General features: G+C 49.3%; 1 protein-coding gene across 1 annotated transcript in view; it reads right to left on the reverse strand.

Moving 5' to 3' along the window:
* Ago2 (argonaute RISC catalytic component 2) overlaps nucleotides 1-175 on the reverse strand; it is an 86,916-nt gene extending 86,741 nt beyond the window's left edge. Inside the window, 1 exon segment of the mRNA NM_001408918.1 lies at nucleotides 8-175. Within this exon segment, the coding sequence (NP_001395847.1) occupies nucleotides 8-29 (22 nt within the window). The 5' untranslated portion in view covers nucleotides 30-175.
* Between the last annotated feature and the right edge of the window lie 15,153 nt (nucleotides 176-15,328).

The following is a 15,328-nucleotide window of genomic DNA, read 5'->3' on the forward strand; positions in this document are numbered from 1 at the left end:
GACTCACCGGGGCCGGCTCCCGAGTACATGGTGGCGCTGCCGAGGGCCGCGGCCGAGGGCCGGCCGCGCGCTCCACGGGCCCCGACGCCGCGAGCCGCGAGGACCCGCCGGCCGCTCGATCCGCCCCGGCGCGGCCGCCTCGCAGAACAGGTTTACCCGACGCGGCCGGGGCGGCGGGCGGAGGCGGCGGGAGCGGAGGGGGAGGGGAGCGGGAGGAGGGAGGGGAGGAGGAGGGGCGAGAGGGACGACGAGGGAGGGGACCGCGGGGAGGGAGGGAAGGAGGGAACAGCGGGGAGGGAAGGAGGGAGGAGGCGGGGAGGAGGGAGGGGACGGCGGGGAGGAGGGAAGGTGGCAGGGAGAGAGGGGGCAGGGGAGGAGGCTGGAGGCGGCGCGCGCACGCGGGGCAGCGGGATGGGGGGAAATCGAGGTGGCGGCCCCCCGCGTGGTTGCCCTGAATGAGGGACCCCAGGAGCGACCCGGGGCACACGGGCGGGAGACCCTTCCTCCGGCCCAGCGAGGCGACGTCTGGCTTCCGGGCGCGGCCAGCCCAGCACTGCGACCGGAGTCGGAGTCCTCCCGCGCCGAGTGGCAGAGCCCCGGCCGCGTCCCGCCCCTGCACCTCGGCCTGGCTCTTTAAGTTATTAACGAAACGGCGACGGGAAGCTAGCTCCCCACCCAGAGCTTGAACTTGGACGCGGCCAGACCCGTGCGCGTGACCACACCGCCACCTCCCGGCGCGGCTCGACAACCTAGATAATCCTAATAAAGCACCAAGGAAGCACAGCAAGTTCAAGATGAATTTTATCAGCCGTCAGGGAGCAGATCTAGTCGGGGCTCCCCGCTTTCTGGGCTCAGAACCCCCAAGTTCTGCCCTGAGGCCTCCCAGACGAGCATGCTCTGTGCACATAGGCCCTTTCCCCACTTGTTGCTGGCACGTGCTCCCAGTTGTCTCTGGCACCTTTTCTATAGAAGAGGCAGTGTCAGCTCCCGCCTCACCCTGTACGCTTGACAATGCCTTCAAAGCCCATGCTGAGGACCCAAGCAAACAGGGTCCTACTGCAGGGACCCCAGCATCGGGGTAGGTTCCATAGCCTGTGCAGTGCTCAAAAAATAGTCCGAGGAGCAAGAAAAGCAGCGTTCCTTCCAATAAACATGGAAAGGAGGAGAAGGAGGAGGAGGAAGGAACTAGATAAAGAACTGTGGGGTTGCCATCCCAGCTACTCAGAAATCGAGGAAGGAGGATGACAATGCTAAATCCAGTCTAGGGTACATAGAAGAAAGCCTTGGGTACCCCTTCCTCCTAAGTGGTCGACACAAACGGGTAATTAATCATACCTAGCCCTTGTGGCCAGCACTTGTGGTCCCCACTGCTTTGGGATGGAGACAGGATTTGCTGAACTCAGGAGAGATTTTTGCTCAGAACCAGCCAGGGCAACAGAAAACTAATGGGAGGGGAGGGGCCGTGTTAGATTTTACTCAGCAGTAGAGCACTGTCTGAAGACCTATGAGACGTTGGGTTCCCTCCCAGCATTGACACCCCCCCACACAAAGTCATGAAGTCTGTTTGGGGGGGCATGGGATAGGTAAGTTGCCAGGCATCAAGAAGCCTTGGGTTCAATCAACACCACAAAAAACTGAGCATGATTACACATGTGTTTCTGAGCACAGGGAAGTCTGGGTACACTGGGCATTAGTGCGTATCACAGGAAAGATGGACACCGTGTGCACTCGCTCCAGAGTGGGGTGAGAAAGATAGAAGAGTGTGTCTGCAGCTGGGATCCAGTCAATGCAGCTAAGTGCAGCAGTGTGCTTGATCCTGAGCCAACAAGCCAGCATCAGCCTGGCAGTGTGACTTCATTATTGCAAGAGTCCCTAAGCCAGGTGTGCTTCCAGGAGGCTGAGGCAGTATAGGAGTCCCTGCATCTAAGGAAGGGAGGGAGAGGAAAGTCCCAAACTAACAAAACTTAAAGTAGCCCAGCGATGCCTTTGTATGTAGCCACCATCCTAAGAACAGCCAAGTAGTAGCTACGGTGTCGAGCTAGCAGGCAGAGCGGTGTGGAGCAGCTCCTTTGGGTACCTGTGGTTGCAGCGTGCCATTCCAGGAGCCATGTTTCAGTCCAAGGCTCACAGCTCCTGCATGACAGCGTAACACTAGGACCTGGGGGAAAAGCTGCAGGCTCTGCAGTAGGATGGAGGCTGGGAAACTTTGTTTCCAGGCAGGGTAATCTCGGGAAGGGCTGGATAGTGTCTCTGCTGAGACCCAACACTGCTCTCTGCTGGTGGAAGGATGCCATTGCTTCCTGTCTGTCTCCTTCCGCAGCCTAGTGCGGGGGCTCACAGCAGTAGGATTCAGAGTGCCCTTTTCCAGGATACAGCCATCCTCTCCTGCAAGATCTGTGGACCCACAGCCCAAGCCAAGGACACCATCTCTCCAAGAAGCCACCTGTTCTGCACACCCCGCCTGCAGAGCCTTCCTACTGCCTTCTTTCTGGCCTGCAAGCTAGGACTCAGTAAACAATGGTGTCGTCTCCACTCATGCCTAGAACCTTCTCCAGTTCCCAGTGTGGCCTGGCACGTGGCATTGGAGGTCTTGGCCCCTTCCATCACAATTCCCACTCTTGTGTTGAGGCTCCTGGTGCTATATGTAGCTATAGGCTCAGGCACAGGCTGAGCCGATGAAGCAGGCCAGTCCATAACTTTGCACTCCCAGTTTTGATCAATAACGACCAGGAAAGAGAAAAGGGAGCCTGAGGCATTGCACAAAGCATGCTCCAATGCCATGGGGCCTAAAGGATTCAACCTTAGGGGCTATTATTTCTTTCAAGTCGGTGTGGTCATATTTATAATTCTAGCACAGAGACTAAGGCATGGGGATCAACAGAAAGACCATCTCAAAAACAGCTGGGTGTGGTGTGGTGCATGCCTTTAATCCCAGCACTTGAAAGGCAGAGGCAGGTGGATCTATATGTGTTCAAAGCCAGCCTAGTCTACATAGTTCTAAGCTAGCCAAAGCTACACAGACCTTGTTTCAAAATATGTATTATATATTAATATATTTTAAAATATACATTAGAAAAAAAAAGGAAAGAAGTCAATTTGGGAAGTACTGAGTCAAACAGCACTATTGTTTACTGACTGCAGTCCTCAGAGTCTTTGGCAAGGTTTGAAGAATTCTCCTCCTGGAGAGAATCAGGAATAGTGCATTAATCCATCTTCTATTACCGTAACTGAACACCACAGCCTGAGTAATTTAGAAAGATCTGGAGGTTGGTTTAGCTCAGGGTTGTGGGACAGCCTCGGAATCTGCTCACCATGCAAAGAACCCAACCTTGGGATACCACAGACAATATGTAACCTGTCCCCAACACACTTGTGCACAGAGCCCTCTTGTCCTCAGGGCCACACTAGAACTTTCTGTAGCCCCCTCTGGCTTTCATATGCTAAGATTCTTGGCATAAACGTGGTGGCATAGGCCTTTAATCCCAGCACTCTGGAGGCAGAGGCAGGAAGATATCAGAAACCAGCCTAGTCTACAGAGTGAATTCCAGGATAGCCAGGGCTACACAGAGAAACCGAGTCTCAACAAACAGAAGTGTTGCTTACAACTGACAGTGGCAGCATGCTAATTCCAACACTGAGTTCCACCAGCCTAGTCTTTATAATGAGTTCCAGGGCTACATAATAGAGAGACCCCATCTCAAAGAAACAAAAGAAATCAGAGTAAAGTGACAGAGTGGAAGATGTTTGCACACTATTATAGAGATGTGATACCCAACAATGTATCCTTTGTTTGCATGTAATGTTTCTCCAATGATAGAGAACACATCTGGAATATACAAAGGTCTAAAGGAAATAAAAGTAACAACACAACAGGAAAACTGGCAAAAAATGAGACACTTCAGAGAAGAAACCAAAGGATCAACAGATCTGTAGAAAGAGTGCTGGGCTCACGGGCAGTCACAGTGGGCACTACTACAGACCCGCTGGTCCTCAATATGGGGCGAGGTAATGGCGTGAAACCTGATCTTGAGCACCTTCCCCATCACCCAGCCCACAATCATCCTGTGTCACTGCTTAACCTAGACTGCCATCCCTGTCTCTCCCCTCCCCCTGTAATCCCTCCTGAAATGAGCTCCATACAGGGTTGATCCCTCCTCCTTACAAGGTTCCACACTTTCCCAAAGACGTTTGACTGTGTCTTGCAGCCACAGGGGTCAAAATGAACTCTGATATATCTACCCGTCACACACTTCAGCTGTGGGTTGGACCATCCTGCCCTTCCTGTATGGTAGGGACAGCTAACCCACATGTAGCAACCTTAACAATAGCAGTCATTACCCTGCAGGGCCAGGCCACTGCAGATAGGCACTGATGGGGACAGGAAGAGTCATAGCATCTGTGTGGGGCTTGGGCCCTGTGTTTACCCCGGTGATGGGGTGTGAAGCTCAGCCCCTGTGTGGTCATGCCACTGGGAGTTCTAATCCTGTATGTTCCGTGTGCCCAAGGCATGGGAATGCTGTCAGGGTTGGGAATACAAAACAGGCCAGTGGATGGACCTGGAACATAAGCAGACACTTATGTTGAAATCTAAACACTGAGGGGGTGGAGGCTTGAGGATCAGGAGTTCAGGGTCCCCCTGGATTGTATGGTAAGTTTGAGGCCATCCTGGGATATATGAGCTCCCAGCATGCCTGTCAGGCAGCTCAGAACGCCAGCTCTAGGGGATCTAACACCATGTGCATAGCCTCACAGATACATGTACAAATAAGAATAAAATAGGTTTGGTTTTGTTTTTCTTGAGATGGTTTTTCAGTGTAGCTCTGGCTGTTTTAGAATTCACTCTGTAGACCTGGCTGGCCTTGAACTCACAGAGATCTACCTGCTTCTGCTTCCTAGGTGCTGGGATTAAAGGCCTGCATCACCATTGCTTTGCATATAATAAACCTTCAGAAAGTTTCACTTTAAAAAAAAATGAAAAGAGGGAACTGGAGAGATGGCTCAGAGGCTCAGAGCACTTGCTGCTCTTCCAGAGGTCCTGAGTTCAATTCCCAGCAACCACATGGTGGCTCACAACCATCTGTAATGGGATCTGATGCTCTCTTCTGGTGTGTCTGAAGAGATCGACAATGTACTTACATAAAATAAATTTTAAAACAAGATAGAAAGAGTCCTGCTCTGTCTCTGGACAAGCAGACTGAGTAGCCTGTGGCAGACTTCATGGGTCCTGGGCTTGCTCTGTCACAGCGAATGCGGCTGTGAGATCTAGGGGCTCAGCTGCATGTTCTAGGAGCGTCTGCAGGCTCTTCATCCACAGGTGGGAAACTGAGGCAGAGGGGCCGTGCAACCGGCTCTGAGCCCAGCTGCCTGCTCTAGAGAGCAGCACTTCCTCAGAGGCTCTGGGGCAATCCTCCCAGGAGACCCTGTCTCTAGTCTCTTCCTGAATCTAGGTCTGAATGTACTTGGTTCATTCATAAACTGCTACACATTAAATTGACACATAAGGTGTTACATTAGTTTCAACCCTTACAAAAGGATAAGTTCTATTGAAAAATAAAACTATTATCACGGTAAAGAATGAAGGCAGATGGGATGTGAATTTCCTGTTACTCATGATCCTTGAGGCTCTACTCTTTGATGTGTAGACTCCGACTGAGCAGAGTTTAAGCTCGGGGAACTTTCATACCTGTTTTATCTCCTCAGAGAGTTTATTCATCCGAAGACCACGTGCTCGTGGTGGCATATACGCACAGTCACAGCACTCAGAGGCAGAGACAGGAGGATCTCTCCAAGTTACAGGCCAGCCAGACCACCTAGTGAATTCTTTTTGGGGGTTGGGGAGAAAGGGGTTTCAAGACAGGGTTTCTCTAGCTGTCCTGGAACTTGCCCTGTAGAACAGGCTGGCCTCAAACATAGAGATGTGCCTGCCTATGCCTCCCAAGTTCTGAGATTGAAGGCCTGTACCACCATACCCATCTTACATAGTGGATTCTAAGCAGAACCAGTCAGATGGCTTTTTTAAAAAAATTATTTATGTTATGCATATGAGCATACTGTAGCTGTCTTCAGACACACCAGAAGAGGACATCGGATCCCATTACAGATGGTTGTGAGCCACCATGTGGTTGCCGGGAATTGAACTCAGGACCTCTGGAAGAGCAGCCAGTGCTCTTAACCACTGAGCCATCTCTGCAGCCCCGGTCAGATGGCTTAGTGGGTAAATATGGAACAGTGAAAGGTGCCCTGGTTCCAGGTTGAGGAGGCTTGAACCCCAGAGACCCTGAAGGGATGGTAGGCATTTCGACTGACTCCCAGGAAACCAGGCAAGTCACTAGCCTGCAGCCCTCCATAGATTTGTGACCATCAGTCACATAAGGGCAACGTCCCAAGCCCCTCCACAGGTAGAGGATGTGAGCACAGGTCATGTAGGCTCAAGGCAGATCTCCATTATAATGAGGTGCCTAAAGGCCTGGAGGCTTAGCCCCCTTTTCTTCTCAGACATTCCTCCCTGCAAAAGGTATTTAATCTCAGGCCCACGCTGAGAAGTGGGGTACGGTTTTACTCATCCACTTTCCACCATGACAAAAAATGCCTTAAAACCAGGGACTGCCTCTTTCATCAGGGTCGCTGTAGGGAGCTGCAGAGAAGAGAGAAGGCCTTCGCCTATAGAGCCAGTCTCCTGAAGAAAGCCTCACTAAAGCCTCACTAAAGCCTTACTGCACTCCCAGCGACAACTGCCAAGCTCAAGCCTATCACCATCTAGTCAAGGACTCTTCCCCTCAGGGCCTTTTCCCCCTCAGCCCCAGGCTATATCCAGCTCACTCAGTTCTCAGCTCTTCTGCCTGGATACCCAAGAGCCTGAGAACCCGATGGCCCCAGCCTCCTTGCAGGCCCGAGGATGTCCAAGCCAGCTCCGGCTGTGTGCCCCTCTCAGACTGCAGCTCCCCACCCCTGGGGCGGTGTCCCATGGTTTCCCACAGCCCGACACCCACCCGGTGGTGGTGTGGCATAAGTTAGGTCAAACTTCCCATGGTGAGCAGACGCGGGACCCCATTAAACCTACAGGTAAAGATTGCTGCCATGAAACCTGATGACCCGAGTTCAACCCTACACCCAGAGTGGAAGGAGAGAACTGGCTTTTTCCAAGTTGTCCTCCGACTTCCACACATGAATCATGAAAGGCATGTGTACATGTGTATTGCACATGCATGTACCAATGCACAACAACGTAACACAACATATATATTTTTAAAAGCTACAAAAAATAATGTATAAGGGTTGAGGCCATATCTCAGTGGTAGAGTACTTGCCTGGTATGTGTTAAGGCCTTGAGTTTAATCCGTGGCACTGAAAAAAAAAGTGTGTGTGTGTGTGTGTGTGTGTGTGTGTGTGTGTGTGTGTGTGTACGGGCAAACTGGAATCTCAGACTTTCCTGCAAGGCTCCAAGTACAAGGAAAATAGTTGATCTGTGATCAGATGTATATCCGTGCACAGCTGGGTAAACAGATGGAAGATTTGGATACAAAATGACCCAATCACTGGCACTGTTGTCTTAACTGTAAGTTTGACTACAAAGATGCCCAGGTCACTAGTAAAGCACAGTCTAAAGGCCTGTGTAAAAGTCTAAGGTGTCTAGACCACCCACCATGGGGGTCCTGGTGGGAATGCCTGCAGGGAGGTGGTGCAGCTGTGCTGGGAGTCTGGGCCACCAGTGTGATGCTGAGGCCTGCATGGTACCTGTCTGTTTCCTGTCAGCCATGAAGGTGAAGGGCCTCCACTAACACACCTGCCACGTGGAGCCAAGCAGCCGTGGATCAAGCACTCCAAAATCATGAGTCAAAAGACATCTCTCGGGGCTGGAGAGAGATGGTTCAGCGGTTAAGAGCACTGACTGCTCTTCCAGAGGTCCTGAGTTCAAATCCCAGCATGGTGGGATCCCATGCGACCCCACATGGTGGTTCACAACCACCTATAATGGGATCTGCTGCCCTCTTCTGGCATGCAGGTATACATGCAGATAGAGTACTCATACATAAAAATAAATCTAAACAAAATGAAACAAAACAAAATCTCTCCTCTCCTAGGAGGCTTCTGTCAGGAACTTGGTCACAACAGGCTAAAGCTGACTGTTACAGTCACAGACAGTACAAATTGAATGGAAATTCATGTCTTATCTTTCTTTTCTCTCCTTCCCTCCTTCCCTTCTTTTCTCTCTTTCTTCCTTCCCCAGTGCTGGGGATTAAAGTCAGGAAGGGCCCAGGACATGCTAGATTACTGCTCTATCCTGAGCCCCAGTCCCAGAAGTAACAAGTTTCAAAGAGAAAACAGAGGCCTTTTTTTGTCCATGACTTTAAGAACCCAAGGAAGGGCTACCGATGAGCTGCTGGATGGAGGGTCGTGCACGTGCACACCCCCCCCCCCCCGCTCCTACCACCTCCCACCCCATGGTTTTTTTTTTTTTTTTTTTTTTTTTACTGTTCTTTGCTCATTGCTCATCTTTCCTACATCAGCACCAAGGGAGCTACGGGACCCAAATAGCAGGTGGCACTGGGAGGAAGTTATATCAAAGTGAGTTCTCAGAACGCTTCCAGACTAAGGCCAGAACCCCAGGCAACCTCCTTCCAATAGCTGCAGACACAGACCTAAAGCTGGCTCACTGGTGCACTCCCAGGGCCTGGAAAGAAAAAGAGCTGGAAACCAAGCTTGGATATTTGTAAAAGAAGGGAAGTGACTTCCCTGCCCCATAGCCCAGTCCTCCCTCCAAGGCACCTGTGTGGCTACGGTGGCTTGAGGCTGTACTCAGAGGCCTGTATGCCGACGCCAACCTGGCCTCAGCTTTGGTCCCACCGATACCAAGAGCAGCGTCCCCCTTGTAGCTATGGGCCCAGCCAGGCCTGAGTTGCTCATGGAGCACTGTCCAGCTGAGGTAAATACAGCTGCCCCAGCCAACCAAGCAACCACCAGCCAAGCCTCAGATGTAGAGTCAAAAGCGTTGTTACATGAACTAGTACAAACCACAAAGGGCTTTTCGCAGAGTGGGGACTGACAAATTGACTTTCTCATTTAATCCAGTCCATTGGTGCGGTCCTGGGGATTGAATCCAGGGCCTAGGCAAGTGCTCTACTGCTAAGTACATCAGAGCTCTGAAACTGACAGATTCACTCGAAGATTTATATACAACTGCAAATGACATCAAGGCATGGTGGCTCAAACCTGTAATCCCAGAACTGGGGAGACAAGCAGGAGGACTAAGATCAGTATGAGTCAAGCCTGGGCTACATAGCAATCACCCGGCCAGCTTGGGCTAAGCCAGGATGATCTTAGTAAAACAGAACAAAGTGAGAAACATACATAAAATGACTTAGAGGGGTCAGAAATACAATGCCTTGAAAAGGGACATGAGAAGGGGACAGGAGCCCTTGCCCTGGAGTCTGGTGACAATTCTATCTAGCAGAGTTGGGAAATGGAGCTTAGCTAACTGCTTAAGGCCTTTCTCCCTTCCCAGCTACAAACCTGTGAAATTCTGTAGGAATCTCATCAGAAACCCGATTCACATGGAAAGGGTACACACTAAGACCCTTGTGTAACCCTACTGGGCTCCTGGTTTCACCTCATCAGACTAAAAATCCATCCAAGGTATTCACAGACCCTTATCTTGCCCATCAATAAACAGAGAGAGCAGGTGGAGTTCTATGAGTTCAAGGCCAGCCTGGTCTATAAAGCAAATTCCAGGACAGCCAAAACTACACAGAAAAACCCCGTCTCAAACAAAACAAAAAAGGAAAGGGTGTTTAAGCAAACATTTGAGGTGGTCTGCATGGCTGATGCTGAGTCACTGCCTGGTCTAGGAGAAGCTTGGGCACATTTTACTTGTTCCAGTTCTCCCGTGGGAGGCACACCACTTCCCCACCTGTGGGGGGAGGGGGTCTCTCTTCTGAGTACCTTTCTCTTAATTCTCTTAGAATGCCTACAATCCTAGCACATGGGAAGTAGAGACCAGAGGATGGCCACAGGTTCCAGCCCAGCCAAGGAGTCACATCAAGACTGTCAGAAAAACAAAACAGGAACATTTCAAATGACTGCCATCTTTTACTCCCTAAGGCTGAGATAGCCTGGGGAATTGGTGTGACTAGGCATGTAGAGATGTAGTTCAGGGAGATAGAGCCGGAGAACACTGGCGTGACCATGCACCCAGCAACGTAGCCCAGGGGAGGGCAGCAGCTGGTGTGTTCTGTAGCTTCAGGGCCACGTGCTTGAGAGTGTGAGGCCTCTGGCTCTTCATACCATGTAGACATCAGACTCTGTTTCCCAGTGCCCCAGAAGCTCAGTTCCCCCAATCCTTTCTGCCAGGCCTCACAGGCACCCTTAAAACTGGCAGCAGTTTGCTTTGTGAGGAACTGAGACCCCTGGGCCTTCTGTGAAGTATTCTGTGAACGCTGAAATCTATTCAGATGTGGGGTTGGTGAAGTGGAAACCAGAAGCAAGAGTCACATCTTTCCTAGGCACCTCAGCTGCTCTCAGTTGTGCTGGGCTGCCTGTGGATGCCTCACATCCTGCTGCTTTTTTTGAATAACAGACCCTTGAGGACATGGTCACCTAGCAGCACCTGGCTCCCACGCTCCACAACACAGCAGATGGAGACGCACTTACATCTAGCCATCCACCTTTGTACAAGCCAAGGCATCACTGTGTTGCCATAGAAACAGACACTCTGTTCCTATGCAACTGGCAATCAACCTCCACATACAAAAATGCTGATGAGCTTCCACAAAAGCAGGCATTGGTGACTCTTGGGTGTCGTCCTTCTAGCTGGTTACATCAATTATCCAGATGGGCTGGGCTGCTGGGGCTATGGTGATGATTACAGTTTTCTCTATAATCACTGAAGTTCAAAAAAGAAGTGAGGGTCAGGTGGTCTCCCCAAAGTCAGTGACCCTGGATAGGGAGCCCAGCAAGGTCCCATCTTTGGTTCTCTAGTCCTCCTGGTGATGACTATGTGAGGTTCCCTTGAGCCAATGTGAGAAAGCAGTGGTAAACCCACCCAGGTAAATCCACCACGAGCCAGTAGCCAACAGGCCTACAAGGATGCAATGTTGTAAGCCAGGAGTGGAGGTGGTACGTGCCTATGGTCCCAGCACTTGGGAAGCTGAAATGGGTTGCTGTTTGAAGCTAGCTTGGGCCACACTAGGAAGTATAGGTTACATGGCAAGTCCTTGTCTCAGAAAAGGACACTTCAAAATCAGCCTGAGCCTCACCATAAGATTCTGACTCTAAAAAACAAAGTCCAAGGGCTTTGTGATGGGCAAGCACTCAACAGCTTTCCCAGAGGAGCAGCTGTGACTGCAGTTCAGTTAAATGACCCACACTGGCTATTCCCAGGTGAGGCCTGCGAAAGGACAGGCAATGTGTATCATCACACAGTGCAGCAAGCAAACTTGAGAGACACAAAGAGGAGTGAAACAAGTCACTGTTGTCTAAAGGTATTCACTTGTAGTGGCCCAGGCATTTGATCCCAGAACTGTAGGGGCAGGCAGATTTCTGTGCATTCTAGGCCAGCCTGGGCTACATATCAAGTTCTAGACAAGCTAGGGGGACATAAAGTGATCCTTTGTCAAAATGTTATTTTACTATCACACAACAGAACTGATCCCTAGAAGGTGTCCTTTGACCACAGGAACATAGAATGTATACACACAAGTACACAGGTATACACACACACACACACACACACACACACACACACACACACACTACATGTCAAATATTTTAATTTTCAAGTAAATAAGGGGATTGGAGGTAGTTAGTTCAGCAGCAGAATGTTTCCCTAATGTGCCCAAGGCCCTTGCCTTCAGCACAACAACATAAAACAAAAACCATGCCTAGAGGAACATATCAGAGGTAAAGGCAGGCACACACCCGTAATCCTAGCATGTAGGAGGCAGAGGCTGACAGGTCTCTGAGTTCTAGGTCAGCCTGGTCTACACAGTGAGTTCCATGTACCTAGAGGCTACATGGGGAGACCCTGTTTCAAAAACGAGTTGGAGGCAGCTGCTGGAGAGACAGCTCAGTGGTTAAGAGCACTTGATGCTCCTGCAGAGAACACAGGTTTGGTTCCCAGCACTCAGATAGTAGCTCACAACCATATGTAGCTCCAGTTGTAGGGGACCCAGTGCTCTCCTCTTACCTCCATGAACACCAGGCACACATGTGGTACATACTGCATACATGCAGACAGGGCATTCTTCTACATAGAACAGCTGTAAAGAGGAAGTAATACCAACCTGGCACAAGATGGCTCAGCAGGTAAGGGCATGACCTGAGTCTGATTCCCAGAACTGACAAGGCAGAAGGAAAATATGGTGGACAAACTCATTCTCCGGCTCAACATGTCACACACATACACTTACACAGTCAAAGTCTTTTAAAATATATAAAACAAGACATGTGAAATACACCTATTTTATTTTTAAAATTTATTTTAGAGATGCCTGTTCTCTTCCAGTTGAATAAGTACAATGAAATCCCATGAGTGCGACGTGTGTAACAACTCCTTTGCCAACTTTTCAGGTAAGAATCTCAGCACTTGGGAGGCAGGCCAGTCTCCAGGTTTGAGGTCAGCCTGGTCTACAGGCGGAGCTCCAGGACAGCCAGGCTACACAGAGAAATCCTGTCTGGAGAAAAACAACAAACCAAAAAGGAGTGCACTGAGGTGACTCCCTAGGAACTCACCCTGGCCAGGGAAACAGGTAGGCTAACTACAGATCTTCACCTTTTTCTCCAAATCAGATTTCTTCTGAATCTAATCCCCTAGTTTCATCCCCATCTCCATAACAAATCCTCAATTCTATAATTGGGGCCCCTTCTCTGATCCCATTCCCAGGGACCAAGCAGATCCTGGTGAAATGCACCCTTCATCCTTCCTGTGGACCCCCTAACCACCTCTTTATGTTATCCCCATTCCTAATGTCAGCTCCTAATATAGAGAGACACAACCACAGTGTTGCCACACTATCAGGATCTCAGGAGACTTCTACCAGGCAACATTTCCCTAACCTGAAGTTCATGCCTTCAAAGGTACAAGCAGCACACAGAACACCAAATAGATTAGGCCTCAGCATATGTGGTAAATGAGATGCCCCTCCCCCCACCCAGGCTCATAGATTTAAATGTTTGGTCACCAGGGCATGGCATTATCTGAAAGGATTAGGAGATGTGTACTTGTTGAAGGAAGTGTGTGACTGGGGTGGGCTATGAAGTTTCAGGGGCCAAAGGTAGGCCCGGCGGTGTCTTCTCCTGCTGCCTGCAGATCTAGGTCTTCATGTAGAACTCTCAACCATGTCTGCCTTTGTGCTGCCATGCTCTTCATCATGAGAACAATGGACGGAAACTCTGACACTGTAAGCAAACCCCAAGTAAATGCTTTCTAAACGTTGCCACGGTCATGGCGTCTCTCCACAGCAACAGAACACGAAGCCAGCACATGATGATCAAAACACTAAACATCCAGAACAAAGGAAAGATGTCAAAGGCCGCAAGGGGAAAAGGCCAAGACACATGCAAAAACAGACCCATTAGAATCACACCTAATTTCCCAGTGAAGACTCCAAAAGCCAAAGGGCCTGGGCAGATGAGATCACAGAGGGCGGCCCAGACTACTATAGCCAGCAGAACTTTAAATCCTAGCAGAGGGAGAAGACGATCCATAACAAAGGCAAGTTTAAGCAATGTATATCTACAAGTCCAACCCTACAGCACGTGCTAGGAGAACTCCAACCTGAAGAGTTAACTACACTCAAGAGAATACAGGGAATAAATAACCCCAGATCAGCAAATCAAAAGAGGGAGACGCATACCACCACCACCACCACCACCACCTCCACCACCACACCACCACCACTTCCTCCACCACCACACCACCACCACTTCCTCCACCACCACCACCACCACCACCACCACACCACCACCACTTCCTCCACCACCACCACTTCCTCCACCACCACACCACCACCACTTCCTCCACCACCACCACCACCACCACCACCACCACCACCACCACCACCACCACCACCACCTCCACCACTTCCTCCACCTCCCCCCTCCTCCTTTTCTTCCTCTTCCTCCTCCTCCTCCTCTTCCTCCTCCTCTTCTTCCCCCTCCTCCTTTTTTCTTCCTCCTCCTCCTCTTCCTCCTTCCCCCCTCTTCCTCCTCCACCACCACCACCACCTCCTCCAAAAAAATACCAGGAATCAACACACACTGCTTACTAGTAACTCTCAACATCAATGGTCTCAATTTCCCAATTAAAACAAACACAGACTGGGGTTGGGGGTTTGGCTCAGTGGTAGAGCACTTGCCTAGCAAGCTCAAGGCCCTGGGTTCGATCCCCAGCTCCGAAAAAAAAAGAATAGAAAAAAAAAAAAAAAACACAGACTAACAGACAGAATGGGAAATCAGGATCCATTTTTCTGAAGTGTCCAAGAACCATCTTAACATCAAGAATAAACATCATCTTAGGGTAAAAGGAAGGAAAAAGATACTCTAAGAGAACAGACCTAAAAAAGCAAGTTGGTGTAGCCATTTTAATATCTGGTAAAATAAAACTTCAAACCAAAACTAATATGAAGAGATCTAGGACACTACATACTCATCAAAGAAAAATCCACTAGGAGAGCATTGTAATTCTTAACTTCTATGCACCAAACACAAGGGCACCTAAGTTCATATTTCAATACCACACCCTTATCTAGACAAAAACTAAACCAAAATGCTGGAACAAACTGGCATCATAAACCAAATGGTACTAACAGATATTTATAGAACCTTTCATCAAACCCAAAAGAATATAGCTTCTCTGCACCTCATGAACTCTCCAAAATTTACCACATACTCAGACACAAACCAAGTCTCAAAAGATACAAGAAAATTAAATAAACCCCTTCATCCTATTTGACCACCATGGATTAAAAGTATCAACAATAGAAACAATAAAAGCTTATAAACTCTTACAAACAAAACCGAACTCACCAATAAATGAAAAATGGGTCAAGACAGAAATTAAGAAAGAAGTAAAAAATATTCTAGAACTGGATGAAAATGAATACACAATATATGCAAACTTATGAGACACAATGAAGGCAGTTCTAGAAGCAAGTTCATAGAAATAAGTGCCTATATAAGAAAATTAAAGAGATTTCATACTAGTAACTCAACAGCACACCTGAAAACTCTAGAAAAGAAAAAAATCACACCTTAATGGAGTAGACAGAGGGAAAAAAAATCAAACTCAGGGCTGAAATGAATTAAATAGAAAGAACAACAAACAACACAAAGA

This window comes from Rattus norvegicus, chromosome 7 (assembly GCF_036323735.1).
Source record: "Rattus norvegicus strain BN/NHsdMcwi chromosome 7, GRCr8, whole genome shotgun sequence".
Classification (NCBI taxonomy): Eukaryota; Metazoa; Chordata; class Mammalia; order Rodentia; family Muridae; genus Rattus; species Rattus norvegicus.